A 25,651-nucleotide genomic window follows, 5' to 3' on the forward strand; every position below is an offset into this window, starting at 1 on the left:
AGGAATCTCATCTTTCCAGCTTAGCACCCCCTACACACACACATCTGCATCGGGCCAGCCAAAACTCTCTTCAAATTCCTGCAATTAATTACTTCTTGAGCTTCAGGTCACATTTTGTGCACCTCATTAGTGCCTGCAGAACTCTTCTGCTTTTCAATATCCAGTACTTGTACTGGTATAAACATAGAAGCAACAATTCTCATCTGTTTTGTATGGGGCAGCCCCAAGTGCTGGTTAAGGACGAGGCTCTCTGGCTACAGCTGTTCTGGAATATAACTTAGCAAAAATTCCTCTGTGCTTTGTATCTCAGGTCACACATCTTGCATAGGTATCAACAAAATTAAATTGCAGAAATGGTTCTAATAAATGTGTAAGCAGTCAGATAAACGAAGGTGTGCTGGTGAATCTTACACCCTTCTGCATCAAAAGCAGCCACGCAGCCCATTGTTAATTGTCTTTGCTGAAAAGTACTGCTGCTTTCACAGACTGTTTTTCACTCTGCCTGTTAAATGAAGTAATTAATTGATGCTTAAAAAAAAAAAAAAGCCCCCCAAAAAAACCCACCAAAAAACACCAAAACACCAAAACAAACAAAAAATAATTAAAAAGGATGACGTTTATTTTCCTCTGGATTTCTTTGGTTGTATTATCTACACAAAATGAATCAGGATTAATTTTAGGAGTTTCTTTGTACTTAAAGTCACTTGGGGCTGCTGGAAAACATCACGTTGAGCCCACAGTTTTAACCACACAAATCTGCAGACATCACTCTCTCGTTTTGATTGTTGCCTCTGTCCCTGTTGCTATAGAAACAGATCACACTGCCAAAAATGAAAGGATGATAACCATCTGGAAAAAAAGAAGCTGGGTACACGGTTAAAGATTATTTTGAAAGCACTCTCATGCATTTTGGTATTATTCCCTTTTTGTAAGAGACACAGCTAGAAGCAATTGACGGAAACGGAAGCAGAAGCAATGCCTTACATTCCAGGAGAAACCTCGAACAGCATTTTCCCTCAATTATCATTTTTTTAATATCTATATGGGCAAAGCAAACTGCATTACAACAAAGAGTTTCTGATCACTGGAAGTCCCGCCTGCTTAACTGAAGTGTCATGGCCTGGTGCCTTTTTCTCTGAATTGCATTCAGCGTTTCTTTCCCTTTCGCCTATAGTGGTGTTGGTGCAGAGCATTTTGGGCTTCTGCTTTTCATTTCCTCCAGGCCCGGCGGTAGCAGGGAAGATGGGTGCGTGTGCAGCCCTCAGCCTGTGCTGCCCCTCACTGACAGTTTGGCACCGGACAACGGCCGGAGGTGGAGCAACTACCGCAAATCCCAAACGGAAAATGGCGTCCTCACATTCCCAGTCTTCCTCCTGCCTTGCCAAAAGCCGTGGGAGCCAAGGCCCAGCTACGGAGCGGCGCCGGGTGCCGGCACAGGCCGGGCAGGGCTGCGGCGGGCCCCAGCACAGCAGCAGGGCTCGATCCGGGGCCGGCGGTGCCAGCAGCTCGGCACCAGCGAAGGCCGCGGCCGCGCTCCCTTGTGGCCGTTCCGGGGCGGGCCGGGCCCGGGCCCGCACGGCCCAGCAGGCTTGGCCCGAGCCGCCTTCGGGCGCGGGGCTGCCGGGGGAGCTGGACCGGCGGTGCTGGATGGCGCTGTGCTGCGAGCGGCTGCCGCAGGAGCCTGCCGTGCCAGGTAGCGCTCCCAGCCAGCCCGCTCCGGCCGGCAGCTCCCCGCTTGGGCCAGGTGCGGCTTCCAGCTCTTCCGCGGCGGACTGCGCCCACGCGAGGGCCAGGCCGCCCTCACTGAACCTTTCCTTCGGGCGGTCTTCACTCAATTTTTCCGTTTTGCAACACAGCCTTCTCTTTTATCTTAGTCTTTTGAAGAACATATTAAAAGGGGACCCGGCCAGCTTCAGACCTTTACTGTATTCCACCTCTTAGGGGACAACCTCAAACGTGTGTCTGTTTTTAAGCAGAGAACCGCTCCTGTGGTACATTGGTGGCAGAAGAGGAGTCGCTGGTGAGAGAGGCAGGTGGAGATCCTCCAGCACCTTTTCTGGATGGACAGCATTACTACGAACAGGTTGTGCTTTCCCTCTTTTTAGTAAATATTATAAAGCAGACAATTTTCAACACCTTTTCACCGAAACAAGAGACACCTTAAAAAAACCTACAAGAGGTGCCCTATGCCTGTTTATATCCCATTAAAATCACCAGGTGTTCCCCCTAAATATGCTTTTCCTACACTTTCCCCAAGCATCTAGAGAGGTCTTCCAGTTCTCTCACAGGTCTCCTAAGGACCAGAAAAGCAAGCAGCAGCCTATCCTCACGGCTAGCTTCCAAGCCAGGTCGGGTTTTTGGGCAGTTGACTGCCCAAATACAACACACTTTTTTTTTCAGTTAAAGTAAGTGTGAGCCCCAGCCAAGACACAGCTTTCAATCTTTGTTCCCCACACAGGAACTGGAATTTGTTGAAATTTATTATTTTCATGATCTCCGTCCCTGCCCACTTTGGCTAAAATTGGTCATCCAGGTCTTGGAAAGTAAATGATCAGGGAACAGAGTGCCCTGGCAGGTGAACTTAAACCTCAGCTTCCTGTGAAAATTAGAACTTAGTTCAGGAAGATAGAGAAGAATGTAGTACAAACACCGAGTCAGGAATTTTCCAGTGTGACATGCAGGGATTCAGTACTCTTTACTGTGCAGCAGTGGTGCAGTGTAAATCAGTCTCACGGTTTGCAGCAGGAACAGAATAAGCTCACTCAGGCTTTTTTCTTTCTGGGCCCTATCCTTAATGTTTTCATTAATGAATTACCTGAGACTAACTCTATGGAGCTGAATGAACAGACTCCTGTCTGTTTCACTTGACAAGCTGGTTTAGATGTCCATGATAGATATTATTGTACATCCCGCTGTACAACAAATAAATACAAATAAATGTACAAATTTATTATTTGAACAGGTTTTAATTTTCAGATTTTTTAATGTATGTCTGTAGTGCCTAAAAATGCATATGCTCATAGCACTGTACTTCTGGATATTAGAAAAAAAACACACTTCCTAATCACAGCCCTATGTCTCCTTCATATGGCACTAAATTCTCAGGAAGGGTGAGATTAAATGTGTACTTCTTTTTCTGATATTCATGACAGCTAGCTGTAAAAAGAAAATGATCTTTTTCTTCAGTTCTTTAAAACTACAAAGCCCCCACAAAATGGGCAAGCTCCCAAGACAATTAGTAGTTTAAGATAATAACTCGGACAGTATTTATAGGGGACAATTGGTCATTGTGAGGACTTTTGACTGCTGAGCTGTTGCTTGGTTCTAAGCTTTTGGAGTCTTTTTTTTTAATCAAAACACACAGAAAATTTGAATTAAAATATAGAGAAGAACATTTTAATTTCAGTATTGTTTTTACTTAGCGTTTATGTGTAAAAATATTTCAGTTAGGACACCAGGCTCAGTTAACTGTTGTATTACAGTTGTTTAACTGTAGTTTTAAATATGGTTGCTTCTTAGACTTAATGTGGAAGCAAGTACTCTCTGAGATTCATTCTTAGGAGTGAAAGTACCTCTGTTGTTGCAGGTGATACCTCCATAAGAAATGTGTGGCAGACATCTGATTTATTAGTCTTCATGAAACCAACCCTTACCAGAGATGTAAAAGCAGACTGTTAAACCCTTGAGGTGTAAGAACAGCTGGCCTGTGTTAAAGGATGTCAGATGGGTCAGGGACTCCGAGTTAGACTTTATCTCCTCAGACTAAAAAAATGGCAGTTTGTGGGAGGGGAGAGTTTGTCAGAATGGCTTTTGGTTGCATGACTTTCTTGTGGTTGTTAACTTACTGTCTCTGTTTTCTGCCAGTTCTGTGGTTGCAATTTTTTGTTCTTTGTTCATGAGAGAAATACTTCAGGTTTAAAAATTGTAAAGCTGTATATATCATAGAGTTATTGTTTGCTTTCTCTTTCCCAGGGATTGTATGAAAAAGCATTAAAACAATTTGAAAAAATCAAGGATACAGATTTTCAAGCAATGTATCAGCTTGGTGTAATGTATTACGATGGACTTGGCACTAAAAAAGACCCTGTGAGTAATTTAGCTGCACACTTTTTATTTTTCTTCTAATATTAGCTCATCATTACTAGGAGCTTCTTTGTAAGCATGATTATTTAGTTTAAAATTAACAGCCTTTTCATTTAGTTTCATAAAGTGCAGATGTTTACAGAGCATCATTAAAGAGCAAGGGCTCTGGGTGAGGAAGTTCTCAAAAATGGCTATAATAACAATAGGAATAGAAGAATACAGTAGTTTCTATTTTAAAATTAACTTTCAAGGGCTTGGTTGGACTTCATGTGGAAGCTATGTTAAAAAAATTACTTTAAATTTTTTACTTTTTAATATATAATTTATGTAGATGAAAACAAAGTGAGTCCAAATGGAAATCAAACAATTGCATTTCAAAGCATAAAATCTCTGGCAGAAAGATATTTTCAAGGTACTTTCTATTCTTTTAGCATAGATGCCAGATATGATTGTGCTTCTGCCAAGATTGGCGGTAATATTTTGAAATTAGACACAAGAAAAATTAAATTTGCAAGAATTTGAAGAATTCAAACTGAAGAATTATATTACAAAAAAGGAAGACAAAGGAATGATTTGCTACAATAAGGAGAGTTAATTTGTTGGTGAAGATGATCTTAAAAAGTGGCATGAGAAGAGAATACAAGCATTAGGAATAAAAGGGTAGATTATAAGACAGAAGGCCAGAAAAATGAACCAAAGAGTATATTAACAAGTGTGACTCCTGTCTGGTGCTTACAGCATTGTCAGCAGAACTGAAAACATTCTGATTGAAGTTTAGAGGTGGTTTATTTTTTTCTGTATGCCTGCATAATTACCACATTCGTTCATTTACCAAAGAAACATTTAACATTTTAAAAGTTTCTTTCTTTCTTTCTTGCGTATTACAGTATGAAAGCTGAATAAAATCGAAACCTTTTATAAAGGACCATTTCTAGTGTGTTTAAACAGGGTGTCCATGCTAAATCCTAACACTGTAAATCTTATTTCCAAAGTACTTCTGAGGCCCAGCAGCTCATATGCAATGTTCTTCATCTGCTTATTTAACATTATCAGTTTTTGTCCTTTATGAGTCTAAGGTATTTTAAATGCAGGTACTTGGAAGTGTACTATGTATCACTTTGCTTTCTTCTTAAGGTCGTTTTATTATTTCAAATACATTATGCAATATTAAAAAGTTCTCAGAATTCTGAAATTGAAAATTTTCCAAGTGTAGGATGTGACATTCATTTATGCAAGCACAATATTTTTGGGAAAAATCTTGTCAGTGAAGAAGAGTAATATATTACTCAGATGAACATTTACAAGGAAATGTTTCACGTTAAAAATCTGCTGGGGTCAAAAATTTAGGGGCTGTCTAGTAACCAAAGATCACTTCTGCTTTGGTATGACAGTGTTTTTCAAGCTGTCCTGACAGTATGCCTCAGCATTTCTTCCAAGGGGAAAAAATTACCTGTCTTGCCGAGAAGTTAGTGCATCTCAGGTTATATATTTCATCCTCTTCACCGTCTGAACATAATAACTTAAATGGCTCAATTTTAGGAAAAGGGAGTGGAATACATGAATAAAATACTCAACTCTGATTCCCCAGAAGCAAGACACTTGAAGTTTGCAGCTGCGTACAATCTCGGCAGGGCATATTATGAAGGATGTGGTGTTAAACACTCAACTGAAGAGGCTGAAAGGTAAGGGCAGTCTGTGCTTTTCCTGAAAAATTTTAAGATTGTGTGTTTCTTAAACATTATTGTCCCCATTTTCTTAGGCTGTGGCTTACTGCTGCAGATGATGGAAATCCAAAAGCAAGCATAAAGGCCCAGAGTACTTTAGGAATGCTTTATTCTATGCCAAGTCTAAGAGATCTGGAGAAGGTAAAGCCCACTTGTACCTTTTGAAATAAAAATTAGTCATGGTTAATTTTTAATTTCAGAGAAATAGTAGAGTGGTATATTTGACTCTGAAAGTTGCATTTTGAGTAGTCATTATCATTCATTTAAGCCTGTGTGAACAGACGGCCAGAATTCCTCATTTTGACTCACTTGACACTGCTAGCTAAGATTTTTTTTTTGTAGTGAGAGTATCAGAAACAATGATAGATTGGATTAAAGTTTTGTCAGCTTTGGTAATCTTCATATTTCAAGCAGGTAACACTGATTGGCAGCTCTGATAGCAAATGAAGCCGGTTTAAAAGCCTTACAAAGATTCTTCTTTATTTTATGTATAAGCACTTTTTACAGGATGGTTAGTGTAAAAGTTTATGGAAACAATATACAAGAAAATCAGCTAAGTAATTTATACTCCCATCTTTGTGCCTCTTGTTCAGGCTTTTTTCTGGCATTCAGAAGCATGTGGCAATGGAAATCTGGAATCACAAGGAGCACTTGGCATTATGTATCTCTATGGACAAGGTACACATCAAAACACTAAAGCTGCTTTGGAGTGTTTGAGAAAAGCAGCAGAACTTGGAAACATCTATGCTCAAGGCCATCTAGTGGAATATTACTACACTAGAAAATTTTACTCAAAAGCTGCTGCACTAGCCAAAAGGTAATTTTTGTTTTATTTTTCTTTAGGGTTCTTCATGCAAAACCACATAAAAGAGATTTAAATGATTAATAAAGATGATGGTCTTATCTTTCAAACTCAAGAAATGTTTGAGATAATGAATTGCAAAACATCTTTAACAACAGAATAGCCAATGACAAAATAAATACTATAAAGTTCTCCATTACTCAGTATGATAGAAATTTTCCTTCTGATCCTATAAAGCAAAACAGCCTTAAAATAGAATCCAAAGCAGATGCCCACATGCAATCCTGACTTCCTTGTCCACTGTCTCCTCTAGGCTCCTTCCTTCACCATTCCCTTTAACCCCTACACTCAGTGTCAAAGAACCCCCAGGTTGGAAGGGATATCCGTGATCATCTGGTCCAGCCTTGCTTGGCAAAAGCACAGTCTAGACACAATGGCCCAGCATTCTGTCCAGCTGAACCTTAAAAGTGTACAAAGCAAATGAATCCAGCACTTCCCTTTACCTGCTTTTCCATCACTGGTATGTTTCTCCCTTGGTTTTGAGCAGGCTCAGAAGCTTGGAGTTAAGCCATGGGTGTCTCTTGCTCCACCTACTTTCCTTACCTTTAAAGGGGATGAACAAACACTTCATTGTGCTTCCAGGAGAGCATGCTTGAAAAGTTCCCAGCACTCACTAGCTCCTTTATTCTCCATGGAAGCTTCCTATGGAGACCCTCCCCAACTGTGCTGTAAGCTGGTTTACTATTCTGAAATCTAAAACCTTTGTGTTGGTAATAACCCTTAGAGTGCTCAGCAGGATCCCAGATGCTCAATATTGTGGTCATTGCACCCAAGACTATCACTCACTGAGGTCCTACAAAGGAGATTTTCTTGATTCGCGAGTAGCAAGTCAAGTAGTGCCTCATTCCAGATTTGGTTTTGGTTTTTTTGATTCTGACATTTGCTTGAAGCAGCACTACTCCACTGCTCTGTTTCAGGAACTTTATGGGTGTCCTAGGAGATGCTGTATTCTTCTTGCATCTATTGCCTGGGTAGTTCAAGTCACCCATAACATCCAGATTCTGTTACCCAAAGCTTACTTAAGGAACCCAAGCATTGTCCCGTTGGTCTTTACTGTCTTGATTCAGAGGTCAGTACCAGATGCTTAAGACCCCTCAAGACCCCTCTGATCCTGGCCTAGAGGCATTCAGTAAGGCTTCCAGAATTGCCATAGTTGACTTCTCCACATTCAAGGTTCTTCTTAACTCAAAGCATGACTCCTCCTCTTTTTCTGTCTTTACAAAACAGTCCATCACAGTCCTCCTGCCACGTGAGTTGTTCCACCATGCTCCTAGGGTTGTGTGAGTTTGAGTGGGTGCAGAGCTCCAGTTCCTCCTGTTTGGTCCCCAGGCTGTGTGCACTGTCCACATACACTTGAGGTGGTGTCTTCTGGGCCTCATCCTGGGAAGCAGCTAAGGAACATTTGTTGCTGTTCTGGTTGGCCTGGTTTATTTCCACCATTATTGGTTTATTGCAACCACCTCAGGTCCACTTCTGTATCTTGAATTAATCAAGCAGGACAAGAGCACTGTTGGTGCAATGTTCTATAGCTGATGAACAGCACATTTCTGTGTATTGTTTCAGTTCACTGTGGAACATGTTCACAGAAATGTATGACATTTCACATACATTTCTGTGAAGATGTTCCACTATGTTCAACATTGCTGTCACAAACCTTCAGAGTTTACCACTGTATTGTTATAAGTTCAGTCTGTCAATCAGATTTATTGATTTGCTGGAAATAAGATGCAGATAGATTGACTGCTTGCACAAGTGGCGCACAAAAACATTTTTGCTTTTTGGGGTATGCGTACACAGCTGCTGCTGCAGTAGTAAATATGTCACAACTTAACATCTTACAGAAGCTGCACTTGGCGTACTGTATGCCAGTGCATAACAGAAGTTCTGGTAATTCAGTAGTTCAGCTATGGATGCTGTTTGCTCTACTCCATGCTGGGAAGGATTGTTTCTCTCTGGACTGCTGCCTTTCTTTCTTCTGCACTATCAGTACATGATAGCTGTTTGTCTGGTCTAGGCTGTCTCGGCTGGAATTAATCCCCTCCAGTCAAATGCTGCATGGTAGATTGTCCAGACAAATAGAGTGCACTTCATCAGCTGCAATTGTGATTGCAGAAAATAGCTATGAAATCCCACAGTACTGTCAGAGGTGACCATTTCTGAAATAAAACACTGCAACCATACTTGAAACAGTTCCACTTAATTAGAATTGAAGTTAGCCTTGAGGCAAAAACCTCAGCAGTTCAGCCAATAGTATCAAGTACCAATACCTTTTCTGCTAAAATTTGTCCAATGTTCATAGCAACTACATTTGTTACATTATATACATAATGTGACTGTGTACAGTATAACCTTGCCTAATACTTAGAGTCAGCATTACCTACTGATACTTCACTTCAAATAATTTAGTTATCCCACACAGTTGTACTTACCAATTGCTGCAGTATTTTCTTCAAGTCAGCTGTGCTGAAATAGAATTTTTGCCTGACTTGACTGGATATCATTATTTGCATCAGTATTCTGTAGATTATCTTTTGGAAAGGAAGGGAAAAATGTTACATATCAGGAAAGGTAATATAATCAAGAGGTAATATATTACTGTTGTTTTATTTGAATGTTCTTGCTAAATAATAACAGTTGTGTTACTGTATTTCTAATGGGACTAAATTAGGTGATCATTCTCAACACATCCAAGTGATCTAGCGGGCACTGATGTGCAGAGGGTCATCGAGAACAATCTTTCATAAACACTGGTTTATAGGAAGTATCCGTAAACTGAAATTACTTGCACTTTTCCTTCTTCTGTCAAGTCTGTGACTCTGACACAGCTAAAATGATGTGTAAAGAAGCATATAATTACTCTTTGGTATCTGGAAAGGATATGGGGCTTGGGGGTATATGTTTTAAAACAACAGAAAAAAATCAATTCCCATTTAGGTATAGCATTTTCTAATATTAGTGATAATACTAGATAATTATAGCTTGATAGTTAAAACGACATTCACTTTGTCCCTCTGATTCTTAAAATGGTTCTTAGTAAAAACATGCTGAGACTAAGATGACAGCAAGCATACAGAAGAAACTAAATAATTGAGCTGAGACAGTGATAAGTTGTTTTTCTGACAGAGTTTTATAACCAGGGGCTCTCAGTAAGTTCAGGATTTTCAGATTACTATGATTTGCCAATATCCTTGTAAAAACTGGAAATTTTCAAATCGTAGAATCACAGAATGGTCTGGGTTGGCTCTTTAAAGATCATCTAGTTCCAGTCCTGTGGGCAGGGAGATTTTCCACTACATGAGGTTGCTCATGTAGTGAAATAAAATTAAATAAGAGCTTTGCCTTTCTTCCACATATAATTTCCATAAAATAATTTAATGGGAACAATTAGCGTAAAATATGTTGCCTTTTATAATTAGTATAAAGTATGGTGAAAGTGACTTCAAAAGCTGTATACTTGTTTGCTGTTTAATAGCACAATATTCAAATAAGACTAGCTTAAAATCAAATACAAAATAGAAGAATCCACATAAGATGCTGAATACATGTAAATTTCAGCTTATTCTGGGTAATATTGTAAATAGAAAAGAGGCATTGTCAAAGTAATAGATGGCCAGCTTTAATTATTGCTTGATCTAGCATTATCTAATGTAATGCTCTAAATTCCACAACAGGGCTACAAAAAATGATGAGATCAACATGCTAGCCAAGATAAGTGATTGTCACCCAACATATGTAGCCAAGGGGGCTGCTATGGCTGCTTTCTACTTAGCTAGATGCTTCCAGCTTGGCCGAGGCACACAGAAGGACCAGGATGCTTCTGAGAGGTACTACTCTAAAGTAAGTAGAGCAAGTCTTACAGACTAGTTTATATCTTGTGAAATTGAGTGAAGCCTTGGATCTGAGTTTAGTCTAAACTTGCTAATTCCTTAAGGACTCCAATACTATGTTTAAAAAAAAAATCTTTTCAAGAAAATGTAGAGCGATAGAAGTGTACTGAAAACCACTAAAACAGCCTTGTAAGGATGCTATCTGCCCACTTGCTTAAGCAAGCAATATAACCAACAACAACAACAAAACCTATGGTAATCACCACAGAAAAGAGCTTGGTAACTTGCAAGATAAATTAGATAAACGATTTGAATAATTCTATACCAAACTAATTTGCTTTCTGTTATTCTCTCACAACTGAAAAATCATAACTTTTCCATATCCTTTAGATTCTGGAACTATTACAACCTTTATCTATGATACTTAAATTTGCCATAACTGGTTCTCATGCTTATTTTTATACTTACATTTTCCATGATAGCTGAGAATCTACTGCTTTTTCTGTTCAATATACATGGGGGGGAAAAAATCACATTTTTTTCAAAGTTCTAAATTTGAAGTAAGACTGGTGAAAAATGAGCTTGAGGAAAAATACTACTAATGGCCTCTAGAAGATTAATCTGTTGAATAATATCAGTAATGCCAAAAGGCATCAAGGCAAGGTAATTATACCAGCTGAAGGGAATGTAGCAAGTTGGCAGCTGTGCTTCAGAGACTGTATGGTTTCTGTGCATGTAGTGCCCATTTGATCCTGCAGGTACAATACTTAGGTATCCATCTTGGTGCAACCTAAATGAATGGAGAGTTATGTAAATGATAAGTTATCAAACAATTTTTATGGGTCTTTACTCTGGGAAGTCACTGAAAGAAATGGCTTAGCAGAGCAGGTGATCTGAGTAGACATTTTAAATATTTTGTTCTCCCGCTGTGAAAAATGTTATAGAGAATAGGATGACAAGGAGGATATTATGACCACTATTCCTAGTTAAGGCATTGAAGAGGTCCATCAGGATTAAATTGCTGCATGACTCTGTAGGAGTGTAGCCCTTCCCACTGTCTTTTAAAGTGTAGTAAAACTGCCACAACTGAAAGAAGACTACGACTTTCACTCATTATTCACTTGCTGTACACCTGAGACTGGTCTAGGAATGTCACTAATGTCTCACTATAAAGAGATAGTTCCTATGACTGGGGTCACGTGTCTCTAAATCAATAGCAAAAGAGAAGCAACAAAATAAACAAGGAAGCTCCCTCAAAAAGTAACTTTAAAAGAGTTGTGGGGGTATCCAGGGGTGTTTTGTACCTGGAAAATTCTCATGTTAACTGTACAATTACTTTTACTTGTTTTAATTGACTGCTCAGCTCTGGTTTTGGCCTACCATTCTGAGAACAAGTCAGTATTGTAAGAGATGAGAAAGACAATATGGGCATCCCTAAGGGTTCTGAAATAGATTATGGCTGTGAGTGAAACTCATCCAGTCTGTAAGCAGATTTATTTTTCCGGCTGTGGTGCATAAGCCATGCCAACACATAGAATTAAAAAAAATAAACTCAAGACTAACACTATAGTCCAGTGTACTACTTTTAAATACTTTTTTTTTTTTATTATGTGGCATCAGAAAAAGAATTCAAATGCAAATATGTTAACTTTTCAATACTTCAGCAAGGTGATCACCTCAGATTTTTTTACACTTAAAGACTTATTAATCTCATATTGATACCATAAAATTTTATTGTAGCTATAAACCAGAACTCTGATACTCTTTGTTTTTAAAGGCATGCCATCTGGATCCTGCTGTTGCTTCTCACCTTGAATCGGCAGCTAATCTTGGGAGAATTTAGTGTTTCTTTTAACTGTGACTGGTATATAAATATATTTCCTACAATAAACCATCATTAATCTCCAGCAATTATAGACTGTTCATGACTTACAGCTTGCTTTTCAACTTTCTGTAAATCATCATTTAAAGCAATTCACTGACTCAGTTTGTCTAAAATAAAGAGAAAGTAAAAAGCTCACACTCTCTAACTCAGATAAAGCCAAGACAGATTTTTTAAAAATCGTATTGAAGATTGAAAGGTTTATTAAGGACATTTCACTGGGACAGCTGTATTTTTTTCATGTCATATTGCTACATAGCACATGAATCAAAACAAAACCAAATAAAGATTGTTGTTTCCTTTTTGCATATATATTATTTAAATTTAATATTTATTTAATATTTATTAAATTTATTATTTATTGAAAAGCTTGAACCCAAACTTGTCTCATTTTCACATACAGCCCACTCACAGGCCACAACCATTTTTAAAGCTTAAATTGTTAGTGGTGCTTATACTTTCTTGCCCATACTTTCTAAAGCATCTAGATTTACATAAGATTCTTGATACATTTTACTTTTGGATTGCAGAGACTTAGAGTTGGAAACTGTCCAGCAGAACACCAAGCTTTACAATTCAAACCATACCAGCTTCTAAAACTAATAAATACTACTTACAGAACTGTGGAAAAAGGAGCCCCAAACATTAGTATGGAAATATTCAGTATATGTCACAGGACAAGGCCTGTTTTCCTCAGTCCTTCATATTGCATTCACACTGTCTCTGTATTAGAAATAGTTGGAAATCTTTTGGTTAGGAGTTTGTATGTTTGAACATAGTCAAGCTGGATCTTTCATCAAAAGATACTTTGATTAACCACTCGGAAAACTTACTGATTGCTATGGTAAGCTTGCACATTTCTAAATGCCTGTTTACTTGTGAAACTTTATAAATGCAGAATTTCCCTTGCTTCTTAGGACTGTACCATGACTTGAAAACTTTTCTGAAACTGTTGGAAGAGAAGGCTAGATGTTACTAAAAATGTTGATTCAAATAGATCATACAGACTGTATGTACCTTGCAATACAGTCAGTCATAACTGCAAGTAGTTTTTCTAAGAGCACAACTGTACCAAATTGAGAAGTAATGAATGTCAGCTAGGAATTTTTGATGATGTTTAATTATTTAGATGTGCATTAACATCATATTTACATATTTTTACATAACTTTAAAAAAAAAACAACCACTGAAGACGGTTTTCTTTCCTTGTATAAAATAAGGGAAAGATTTGAAGGTTATTTGAAATTGGGGCATTTGAATAAAACAGCCCTGAATAATATCAGGGAAGTTACCAGAATGGTTTAATTAAATGTCTAATTGATCATTCATAGAAGCAGTTCATAAGCACTAATCTCTGAACTAACATTTAACACAGGCATTCTGTTAGGACATACCAATTTACAATACATAATTTTGACAAAGACTTCAAAGCAATGTATATATTTCTTATGAAACTAGTGCGGTCAAACTCATTGATCTGTTGTCAGTACAGCCTCATTATCAAGTGCTGTGATCCAGTTGTGATATTTATTGCTTACAAATGCTTCAAACTACAGGAAATCTTTGGTAAAACCAAAATTGATAAAATTTTCACAATAGCTTTACATGTAGTATTGCACGACAAGGCTTCTTCAATACACAAGAAAAGAAAAGGAATGCTCAGATCCTCAGTGAGGAGATTAGAACTGTACAACATTCATTAGTTTACCACTATAAGCAAAATTTCTTTCCATAAATGTTTAAAATATCTTCTGGTTTCTTTCAGCATATATGAACATTTATTTTTCAATCTATATTTGAAACAGAGGAGTAGTCAAATAGAACAATTTAAATAAAAATTGGCAGCTATACAGCATTTTTTTTTGTCTACTCTACGACAGCATCAGATCTTTTCAAGTCTGTTTACTTCACAAAAAACTCAAGAGGAAAGAAAAATGCTAAAAATAATCATAGTCCTCAGCCCTCTATGGAAAAGAGGAAAATAAGTTTCATGTCTATTCTTGAACATAGACATTTCTCTAGTGGTCCAATTGTGCAGATTCAAACCTAAGTGGCATTAAGCTGCTCTAAATGAGCTCTCAGCTCAGGACACAGTTCAGTTAGCAGCAGTTCCAGCAAAACCTGAAAAACAGAAAAGAGTTAAGATGATGCAGGTGCCAACCAAATAAGAATTTCTTTTTCCTTTCTGTCATTTTTAGATAATCACAAATAACCGAAGCACATAGGTTTGATTACATTCATCATTTGTGCAACTACTTTTCTTTCATCTAGAAGTTAGCACATGCCCTACAGACAACATGGGAAATGTCTTAAGGAGGCAAGTGTTAAGGGCAGCTCTGTTCAGATGGGGATTTCCCACCTAGTATAAGCAGGTGCTGTTCTGTTAAAGACTCCATAGCATCAAAAGCAAGCACCAGGGCATGCACCTTTTCCCTGGTGCTGGGGCAGCATTGTGTGACAGGCTGCTGTCTGGAATGTGCCAGAAGCACTTAGATCCAGCTGCATATTCCAACTAGTCCCAACAGCTGAGTGGAACTTTCAGAGGGCTGTCATGTCCTAACTAAGCCAGTCCTGGAGCTCTCCTTCTCTAAGGGATTTTCTAAGCTGTATGAAGAAATTAATTCACACCTTATGAAGTCGGGCACACTGGATGTGGTAGAGGATCTCTTTTAGACAAAAACGATGCTGCTGTTAAACAGTTTTTTGTTATCCAAACTTAGTCAAGTGATCAAACCTAGAGCATCTGACTTATTAAAATAATAAATAAATCTCTACAAAAACACATCCCCTAGGCTTTAATACTGAGTAAGTAGAGCTCGGTAAGTAACAGGATTATGAAGTTAAAAAGCTACTTTTCTGGTTACTCACATAAAGCAGATGCTTATTAGCCTTCCTCTCTTGCAATGCATTGAACACTTTCACTACACCATGACGGGCGTTTTGTTGTCCAACAAGATTCTGCAGAGTATCTGCAACAAACGTTACTTCAGTTTAAATTGTTTCACTCATGCTAGGCAGAACCTCTGGCCAGAATCACAGAATCATCATTCTACTACCCAAAATCATAATCTTCAAGGTTGGAAGAGACCTTCAAGATCATCTAGTTCAACCATAAAGACCAGTAAAGGAGGGTAAACAAAGGCACTGCACTTCATTAGCCTGTGGCTACAAGATACCCACAGTCCCTAACACTGTGTTTTACAAAAAACTGCTTGAAGAGAAACCCTTATTCACAAGTTACTCAATAGATAATTGTGTGTACATCTTAGAAATTTTAAGTGTTCTAACATGAGATATCAAATGCCTTTTCAGTAGTTCACCTCACTGAGTCAAGTCTTATCTCACACATCATTAAACCATTCACTTTAATATGCCTTCTGCCACAAAGACATTCTACATTATTTAAAAAAAAATTTAGCACTAGAATTGCCTCTCAGTCTTCGCAGAGGGTACTTCCCATAAGAAGGCAGTTAAGAGAACTCTAAATCAATTATTCACATTTTGGGTTAAATTAGAGAATAAATAGTGATTCAGTGTTCCATCATTCATCTAAGGTGCATTCAGCTATGTCCTAACATAGCTCAGAAACAAACAAACCAAATCAAACAATACCATAAACATATAAAACTATAGAAGGCTCTTTAGGTGAGTACATGAGTATGTAACACAGGCAGTAAATGGAGAGTTGTTTACACATCAAATGACAAGTATTTTACATGCATACCTACTCCTTTTTTCCAGTAAAAGTTGATTAAAGTACCTAATGCATGGGGTATATGAGAGATCTAAGTGAAGCCATAAAATAGCTCATTCTCTTCAGATGGAGCAGAGAAAAAGCATTCAAGCTATGTTTAAGTGCATTTCCAAGTGCAAAAAGTAATGATTTTGATTCTTTTCAGTTAGGTGCCTTTGGGTTTACATGATCTCTAGGAAGTCAGAAATACATAACAAGATTTCCTGTTCTGTCAGTGGGACAGGATAGAGCATCTCAGAACAGTGCCCCAGACACATGCTGTCTGAAAAGGCAGCTGCTCAGGCTTGGCATATAAGGGTAGGAAAGGAAAGTATAGAGGAAACCACTCCCATCTAGGATCTCCTCCTGCCCAGGCTGCAGGTCTCAGTGCCCCGAAACCTCTTATCAGAAACAGACAGCACAACACTGACAGCATGGGACAATCCTCTCTCTCCAACTCTGAAATGTAAGAGGAAGAAGTAACTGGGGTGGTGCCACTCTCCCTATTTGGCAAGTAATTCCAAGTAGCAGAGCCACATACTTGCTCACAGAGAACCAACAGAGAGAGAACTGACTGAGGTTCCTTGAATATTATGTACGGAAATACAGCAATTTTGATTTTGCATCCACCAATAATATCTGAATCAAAGCCTTTTACCAGTCAGGCAGGAAAGGCAAAGACTAAGACCAAAATCATCCTTATTTATGCAAATAACCATAATTTAGAACTCTACAGGAAAATAATTTGATTAACCAGTTTCCTTACTAGTTATTAAATCTTTGCTTAAGCAGAATCAAAGTGATCTCACCTGGAATGTTTTCAAGTAGTTTTTGCTGTGCTCTCTGTTTTGTCTCCTGCTTTTGTTCATCACTCTTGGCTCTTGGTGGTGGAGCTAACTTCCCGTTTGGCCAAAAAGCATCTCGAAACACACCAATGTAGTAAACAAGCATTGGTTCACTGAACATCCAGTGTACAGTGTCACGGATTTGCCTATAAAGAAGTGTAGAAAGAGAGCCCATCAGAGCTAGTCTTCCATGTTTCATCCATATTTCTTCTTTTTACTCCTCAAAGTAGTGGAAGAGATTCTTTCTCATGTAATTTTGCCAATATATCTGAGTTGATTTCATTGGCATCACAGCAGGTCATATTCAGCTCTGAGTGCTCTAGGATCTAGGTCACTCCACATACCTGACTTAGAGAAGGCTGCTTTTCAATGTAATCCACAAACATATGTTACAAATTACAAGTACTATATTGAAATATACATCAAAACTATATTTCAAGGGTGGGCACTACAAAGGCTCCACCAGGAAAAGTCACAAAAATCAGGTAACTAATTGTAGCAAACTCCAAACTAGTTGCGTGCAGAGATGTGCCTGCTACGATAAAAATAGACAGATTTGATAGAAGCACAGTAAGTTCCTTCACAGATAGCAAAGCACATTATTGAAGGGATTACAGATAGAGATAGCAGCCTCCTCTTGTAGCTGCACCACTCACTGTAGCCTTCAACACCACAAGTCTAGGGTAGAGAGCAAGCTGCATTCAGTACTGCTGTCATACAGCCAAACCCCTTAAAATCGATAAACATAAAATCAACTTACATGTAAAAAGCTACACAGGAACTTTGCATGCAAGCTATGATCACACATTCTCTCCCACTCTGTCCTCCTTCAGGCATTTTCCAGTTATCAGCAGGGTATGAACAAATGAACCAATCAATTTAAAATTCAGTGAGTGGATACTGTCTGAGACCAGTCCAATTTACTGCTATATAATATACATAAGAGGCTTTAAAGCCGTGCTGGCATGTGCAAATTTAGTCACTGACTGGATGAAAAGCAGCTTGTTATGCTGGTAGAACACTTCTGAAATTTGTTTCTGACCAGGGATACAGCTTTCCACACAAAGGTGTTTACAGACAGGCATTCTCATATAGCCTTAGGCAAGCCTCACCTGGCAACATAAAGATATTTCACATATCTGTGTTTTTGCTAATAAACATAGCATAGCTGTAAATTGAGCTGTGGAAAATAAATGCAGATTATCATATCCAACAGAATGTCCAGATTATTTTTTTAACAGTTCTGCTGTCAGCCTTGTTTTCATAGAATGATGATAAATGTTCAGTTAAAGCAACAGCTACTTACTTGTTGATAGTTCTTCCAAAAGTGACTTGTACTAGTGCAATTAATGTTTTTCTGACCCATTTGAACACTGGAACAATGAAAAATTATAAAAAATAATGATCAAAAACATTAATAACATTACAGAATGTTATAATAACATTACAGAACCCATGACCACGTGCAAAACCTTCCCCCTACTTCCCACTGAACCAAACCCAAACAATCCACTCCTACAGTAAACACATTGTTATAACCCTTTCTAAGATTCCATTAATTGTACAAAGGTTTTGTTTTTCTTGATTACATTCCTTGTACTGTTTGCTGTATGGTTTTTAAGTCTTGCAGATTATATAAGCATACATATAACATGCATTCCAGGTTATACCGTAAATTTTTATACGTAAGAATATTTCAAGTTTATCGAGCAATGCAACTACTCAAAACCCTTTTTCTACTACAAAAAAGCCAAATGTCCTCAAACTTCCCACCCTTTTCAGATCTTAGTATAGAGTACATACAGCAGCACCATTAAAATTCTGAAAACATTTTTACTCAAACCAAGCAGTCAGCTTTCCATTACAAATAAAGGAAACAAAAGTGAGTGCTTCCTAGTAATTACTGGTAAATCTTTCTTTCTACTGTTCACCATCACAATAAAGTCTATATTTGGAAGATACATCTGCCATTTTTGGAAGGTGCCACATTTTGCAATAGTTACCCTGTAAATAATTTTATAGAGCATCATGTGTGGCTGCACATTCAAATAGAAACAAAAATAGTTTTCTTTATTATCATAATTCAGTTACATAAGGGGGGATGGGGGGTGGAAATCCAGTATTTAAATATACCAGAATTCTAGTATAATTTTCATTATAGAAATTGCAGAACTGAAATGCATATATAATTAATTTAAAACAAAAACATTAACCTTAGTAAATATTAAATATGTAAATATTTAATTAAGATATTAAAACTGTATTAAATATTAACATAATAGTGTATAATGTAATTTGTATAACCTTAAAGATATTAAATTATATTTCTTTGTCAGACATGTTCTATAATAAAGCCATGTTTTCCTTCCTCAAGAATTCTTACAATCTAACAGCCTTTTTACAAAAAGCATACTACTGTCCTTTTTTCCCTTTTTTCTATTTTTTCATGAAAAATTTAAAAATATTAAGTGCAAATGGTCTCTCCTACCACTTACATTTTTATAGCCGTTTTATATTGTAATTTCACTTTTGAATGAAAGCTCCAAAGTTATGAGCTACTGAAGAATAGCTTGGTTCCAAACTGGCAGTATAGATTGCAAGAATGTTTCCACTTATTGAAACACAAAAAAAATCTGAATTACAAAGTGCCCTACAGAGCCAAGAGACTCCATTAGCAACTGAGCAGGTTTACATCTTACTTCCTCGCAGTTCAAAAATCTCTCCAATCAGCATGAAACACGGTTCAGCAAGAGAGTCCTTCTTCCCATCCACCTCCTCTCCATAGTCCGACAGGTCACTGTCCTCTTCCGTTTCTTCCTAGGAAGAGAAGGACAACATGAGTATGTGCTGTAGTTCCCCAGCCTTCTTCCAGAATGGATTTAGTTACTGCCATGCTCTGGGGAAGGAGCACAGCCAGTCCTCTAAAAAAACAGCATTAGAGCCAAAAACTGCTGCTAGCAGGATCTGGCAAACAGCAGCCTCACTGGGGAATTTGAAAACTTCCCATTGGCCTGAAATGATGAGGGACTGCACTGCTGGAATCATCAGCACAGCTGTATCTTCTGCTTGCAGCCTTGCATCAGTAAACACCTCAATGCTGCCCAGATTTTCAGAATCTACTGCCTATATTTTCCTACCAACACCAGCTGGATAAAAGAAGGCTGGTGATGTGGGAGTCGTGTACTGCTAGGAAACAGGTGAGAGCTGTAAGCAGGAGATGGCACTCAACAGTGTTTGTGATTGCAAAGCCTCCTCTGACACAACACCCATAAAAAACCATTCAGAATGGGGAGCTAGCCAGCTGGAGCTGTTTGCTATGCAAACAGCTGGGAAGAAAAGGGGAAAATCTGGTTATTGCACAGGAAGAAGCAGGTAGCTGGCTCTCCAGGAGAACTGACTGCCTTCACAGCTGAAGCCACTCAGCTGGATCAGATACAAACCAGTTGTCCTTGAAGTAAAATGGGAACCAAACCCAGCAATGGAAAGGGAACTGGCCGCTGCAGAGACAAGCAGCATTAATGAAAACTAGTCCCAGGCAGAAACACAATATTGTCACACTTAGTGATCTGAGCTGGAGGATACCCGGGCACCAAAAGGAGAAGAGTTAATCAGATAGATTCCCAGAAGATGACTGGGCTGAACCACCTCAATTCTGGCAGTACCATTTATTCAAGAGTGAAGGGAGAAGCAGGCTGTTTCTCACTGTCATGAAGATTGCTTCAGGATCAGGACTAAAACACCTATCATTACTCCTGGCAGCCAACACATCCCTCTGCTTTCCTGGATCTTCCCCTGCCCACCGCCTATGCTTCAAGCAAAGCTAAAGAGAAGCAGGCCTGACCTCCACTGAGGCTGGTGCAATGCCCCAGTCTCTGGATCAGAAATGGTCAGAATGATGTGCAAATTTTCTTCTTCAGCCTGGTTTTTAGAGATACCAGTCATCTCTTCCTTTCATCCTCATTGTTTAATCATCTAATATTGGTTTATTTTTCTGCTATTCTGTGAATCTCCTGTCATTTAGAAAATGCAACAAGAACTGTAAATTCTTACACTGCAGGGCATTTTCTATCGAGTAAATTTATAAACCTAAAAGCCCTTCTTTCTAGATGATATCAACTGCATTTTTGCTCTGATTTGGTTTTGGTCCAGAGAGCTAAGAAATACATTCTAGAGTGAACCCTGTCCAAGGAGTTGTATATATAAAGAAATTGCTGCAGTATCTAATCCTGAAAAAAACACTCAAGAGGCAATATTATTGCTCCAACATATATTTGAAAAACGTGAGATGAGATCTATCTAGAGATAGATCTTCTGAGATCATTCAGAAGAGAAAGCTGAATGATGGCATTCTCAACTACAAAGTCCAAAACACAAACTAAACTGGGAATCCTCAGTTACAAAAAGAACACTATTATACCAGCTTTACATGTGGTTTAACACAACTAACTTCATTTATGACTTTGTACCAAATAATTTAACTCCAGTTTAAGTGCTTTAGGAAGGTAGCCAAGATGGTATCAGTGGGGCAAGACTAAGCTGACCCAAAGCTCTTACTGAAAGACATGGGAGTCCAGGAAACAGCAGAGCTAATCCCAGACTGCCTCACAATCCATCTCCCTCCATTTTATTTCATTACTTTCATTTTAGGACAATGGTTTGACATACTCATTCAGAGGGTCTAACAGTTCCCACCATCTGTATCGTGTTGTCTTCTCTTATGTGTAAGCTTAAGGAAAGAAGGGAGAAGAGAGGGAAGAGAAATGTGAAGCAGGATGGTCTTTGTCTGCATTTGCACAGTGCCTGGCATAATACACTCTACCCAAAATTAAGCTCCTAGTCCCACAAGTAATAAATAGTATTAAATTTAAACTCAGTAAGAAGTTATGTTCCAACTCCTCTGTTGCCACACTCTGTGGGCATTTTTTGCTCTACTTCCTTTTCAGTAACAGTTGCATAATTTTTGCTTTGTTTATTTGTTCTTTCTCCTCTCACACACTAGTATTAAAAATTCTCTTTCCTTTTCCTAACTATTTCCTCCTACAGAGTCCCATAATACAATATCTATGCACTCTGGCTTTGTCTTGAGGATGTTTTTCAATTAAATAGCAAAATACAAATAGCTTCACACTTCAATGCTTTTATGCTACTTCTACCTAACAGTCATTTTAGTGAAAGCACTTTGGATTTTAGAACTCCAGTACTTCTCTCAAAGTATAAAACTAGTTCCTCAAACTTTCTTTATATTTGTTACTCTGAAATGAGGCATATGCATTCAGCATCTAGATGAAAATACAGTATAATTTTTAAAGATAAATATATATTTCTGAGATGCAAGACCACCTTTCTCCCTATTATAAGGCAAGAACTGTAAAAAGTCTAGTACTGCTCCCCAAACTCAAATTATCCTGCATAAGACCTCTCCACTCCAGACAGCTACAGCATGTAAGAAATTAACTGTTTCATATTAATTTTGTATAACATACAACTAAAAGCAGGAATAGAAACAGGTCCTTGAATGTTGCATTATCTGAACATGAACACCACAGAATAGAGTGCCATGGAATTATGGTCAATTTAGTCAACGAGCTATTTTAGTCACTAATCTATTATTCATTGCATTTTGATAAACAATGGGCTTTTATGGCATAATAACACATTCTCCAACTGGTTTGCCCACATCAGCTCCTGCATGCATTTGCAAATTCCCTCAGTAAGTCTGTACTATTTTCCAACAGTTTCCTGTCAAAACTAGCTCTCCTTCAGAAGTTGTCCTGAAGTTATTAAGGATACACAGCTGTTCTTGCCAAGAGAATATTCCCAAGTGAGAATTACATTTACCTGCCAAAACCCCTCTGAAATATACATGTCCAGAACTCAAAAAGTGGAAAATTCTGCTATAAAAAAATAAATATTCCCACATGAATAGCAATTTGTTTATTTGTGATAGCTTACACATTTGCCTATATGCATGTACCAAAAGGCAGGAAACCTATTTTTTTAATAAATGTCTTTTCAATTCAGAGGCTGCTCTTATTTCTGACTCTTTGTTCACTTACAGTAAATTACAAATGACCTTTGGAAATATTGCCTGCCATTCCAATACTAATGACTCTCCCTGCTTACTTAGGATAAGTAATTAGATTTGGGAAGATTACTTTTCTACCACTTACCTCCTGATGAGAAAATAAATCACCAGGAAGTCGTTCTAAAAATGAGGAGAGTGAAAACGATGACTTCTTTCCTTGCACATCAATAACTTTGAGGTGCTCTGGGGAGGGGCTCAAGAAGGCATAAAGTGCTTCACTCTGGCAGAGTCTTTCATCAGAGAGTAATTTCTAAGAAATAAAAATAATGACATATTACAACACAGCAACACATCAATTAAATATTTCTTGTTAAGGAATAACAGGTGTTGAAGCATCCAATAGTACTGTTTAAGTCTCAGCTCAGACGTAGTGTGGGGGAAAAAAAGTCCCTATCTCACAAAGATACTTTAAGAACATATTTCTAAAGCACTGGAACTAGTAAGAATAAAGCTTCTAATCTTAAAACTTTCTTGTTTATTAACAGTTTCTCATTTGTAAGGAATTTGTTGTAAAGAGTTTTAGCTGAAAGTGGCAATTAATTATTCATTATTTATAATTTCTTAATTAATCAAAGTTTAAATTAACTTACCACTAGAGGAATGGTTACTATCAGTCAAGCTCATCTCAATTTCAGGCATTTTGGACAACTTTGATATTTAGTGTCAAAACTTACATTTGACCTATTTTTTCCAGGCTCTTTCTTTATGCAATAGAGAGGCACCAGCCTCTCTATTCTGTTTAGATATCTGTTGGTTTTGTCTTTATTTTCTTACCTGCAGAAAGTTATTAAGCTGGTTCTTGGATTTCTCCATGAATTTCTGGTCTATGGATTTGAAGGGCAGCTTGCTGAGAGAAGGCAACTGAACTTTCTTTAATGATGGAAAACACTGTGTAGGAGAAAGGAGAGCTCAGTTAAGGTGTATGCAGAGAAGACAGGTGGTTCAGAATGGAAATGAAGAGACTCCTTTTTGCTCTCATCTCCCTTTCACACCCCTCTCAAGAGACCACTTTCCCTTTTCCACTATGGGCTGATACATCTAAACCCTTTCCCTTTACAGCGCATTATCTATTCCTTATCAGACAGACAGGTTAAAGCACTGTGAAAAAGGTCCCAACCTTCTCTCTCCCCAAAAGCTATTGTTTCTAATACTTTCCTAGAAGCCAGACATAAAACCTCATTCTTATAGCAGGTTCTATGACACTACAGAGCATACACCATTTTGAAATGGGGTTAGTCCAGGAAAACATTATTAAGGGGAAAAAATAATTATAAATCAGTTCTACAAACATCTGTTAGAGACCAGAAATATGCAGACAGAAATCTAGCTCTAAAGGGCTAAAAGCCAAATGGCTGACATCAAAACTGGCAGCATTAAATTTTTATCATTCTGCCAAATTTTGATAGTTTTTATCTTTTGCCTCCCATAGCCAGGATTCGTACCTCACTCAGTTTGCGGTGTAGGTTCTGAAACTCATTGAGCTTCCTGGGAACAGTCCAGTTCTTAGTTTCAGCTCCACCAACTTCTTGTAAACTCACCATGACAGAGTAACAGGGCACTTGTTCTCCATTCTCTTCTAAAACCTTGTGGGGGAAGAAAAACAGATAGGATAATCTCTGTTGAAAATAAACAGTGGAACATTTGAGCTGCCAGATGACCAGCTTGCAAACTCACTCATCAGTCCCACACTTCACTTGAGATTTGAAAGCTACTTATGGAGCAATTCCCTTAATGAACTAACCTTCACCCAAAATGCTGTGCCAGTCCTGAATCAGGGCTCCAGCTAACCACTATTAACACTTTACATACAGTTTTGCAATGCTGTCCATCAGCAAAGTCTCCCTGACATGTCTGCTTCAAACAGCTGAGTGTATTTTGGTTTTTAAGGTACTTACCATGTACCTTTGTGATTGCTCATCAATATTCCATCTCTCCTATCTGCATTTACCTGAGTGTTTTCCCTTTATTTCCACCCTCCCTTCCCAGTGCTTCTGCTGAGGCTCACCCACACATCAGGCACAGCAGCTCTGCAGCTGGGTCCTGCAACAGCTGGTGCTGTTACAGAGCGATTTCTCTGCTCACTCGAGCTGTTCTCCTTGCAGAGTTCATGATTCCCATGCACTATTTCTGAGGGAATGTCCTGGGGTGACTTAATGATACTGGTATCCCCAGTCGTCTGGTTTATGTTATATATTAAGTTCACAACTTTACAAAAATACTACTGAATCCAACTACAGTCCTCAGCCAGAGGAAGGAGAAGCAATTAACTATATTGTGCAAATGGGAAGCAAAGTTAAACATCTTTTTTGAGACAATGGCTGCAGGGTGAGCAAACTGTTTCTTCATTTGATATGAGAATTGACATAAGAATTTCATCCTTATGTCCTATTGGTAGCAAATTTTTGTTTACTTATTTTGAAGAGACACCCAAATTGATTATGAAAGACAAATAAGGGAAATGCATAAACTATTTCACTCTAGAATGCTTGTCTTTATATACATGCAAATAACAAAAGGTAATTATAAAATATGACTCCCAGTCTTTTAGAGCAAAGTTATTAAAAGCTTTTTTAAAAGAATATTTAACTAATTAGGATAAGAATAAACTTT

The 25,651-nt window shown here is 38.1% G+C and overlaps 2 protein-coding genes across 3 annotated transcripts in view; one reads left to right on the forward strand and one right to left on the reverse strand.

Moving 5' to 3' along the window:
- Positions 1–1,042: 1,042 nt before the first annotated feature.
- On the forward strand, positions 1,043–12,407 carry LRP2BP (LRP2 binding protein). 2 transcript variants are annotated; one of them, XM_023925771.2, is made up of 8 exons: positions 1,043–1,744; positions 1,977–2,083; positions 3,973–4,086; positions 5,623–5,765; positions 5,843–5,948; positions 6,401–6,624; positions 10,341–10,506; positions 12,274–12,407. In XM_023925771.2, the coding sequence occupies exons 1-8, from the start codon at positions 1,243–1,245 to the stop codon at positions 12,337–12,339; spliced, it is 1,428 nt and encodes a 475-aa protein (XP_023781539.2). In that variant the 5' UTR covers positions 1,043–1,242; the 3' UTR covers positions 12,340–12,407. The 2 variants fall into 2 exon arrangements, with proteins under 2 accessions (XP_023781539.2, XP_086745189.1); XM_086889063.1 differs by having other exon boundaries at positions 1,141–1,693.
- Positions 12,408–13,482: 1,075 nt separating this feature from the next.
- The window catches only part of SNX25 (sorting nexin 25), an 82,900-nt gene continuing 70,731 nt past the window's right edge, over positions 13,483–25,651 (reverse strand). The window contains exons 12-19 of the mRNA XM_086889058.1: positions 24,484–24,624; positions 23,816–23,929; positions 23,127–23,291; positions 19,656–19,773; positions 18,263–18,329; positions 16,921–17,102; positions 15,247–15,347; positions 13,483–14,499 (exon numbers count right to left, since the gene is read on the reverse strand). Coding sequence (XP_086745184.1) covers positions 14,425–14,499; positions 15,247–15,347; positions 16,921–17,102; positions 18,263–18,329; positions 19,656–19,773; positions 23,127–23,291; positions 23,816–23,929; positions 24,484–24,624 — 963 coding nt within the window. The 3' untranslated portion in view covers positions 13,483–14,424. The remainder of the gene's footprint in view (positions 14,500–15,246; positions 15,348–16,920; positions 17,103–18,262; positions 18,330–19,655; positions 19,774–23,126; positions 23,292–23,815; positions 23,930–24,483; positions 24,625–25,651) is intronic.

Source organism: Cyanistes caeruleus, chromosome 5, assembly GCF_971803275.1.
Source record: "Cyanistes caeruleus chromosome 5, bCyaCae1.hap1.1, whole genome shotgun sequence".
NCBI lineage: Eukaryota > Metazoa > Chordata > Aves > Passeriformes > Paridae > Cyanistes > Cyanistes caeruleus.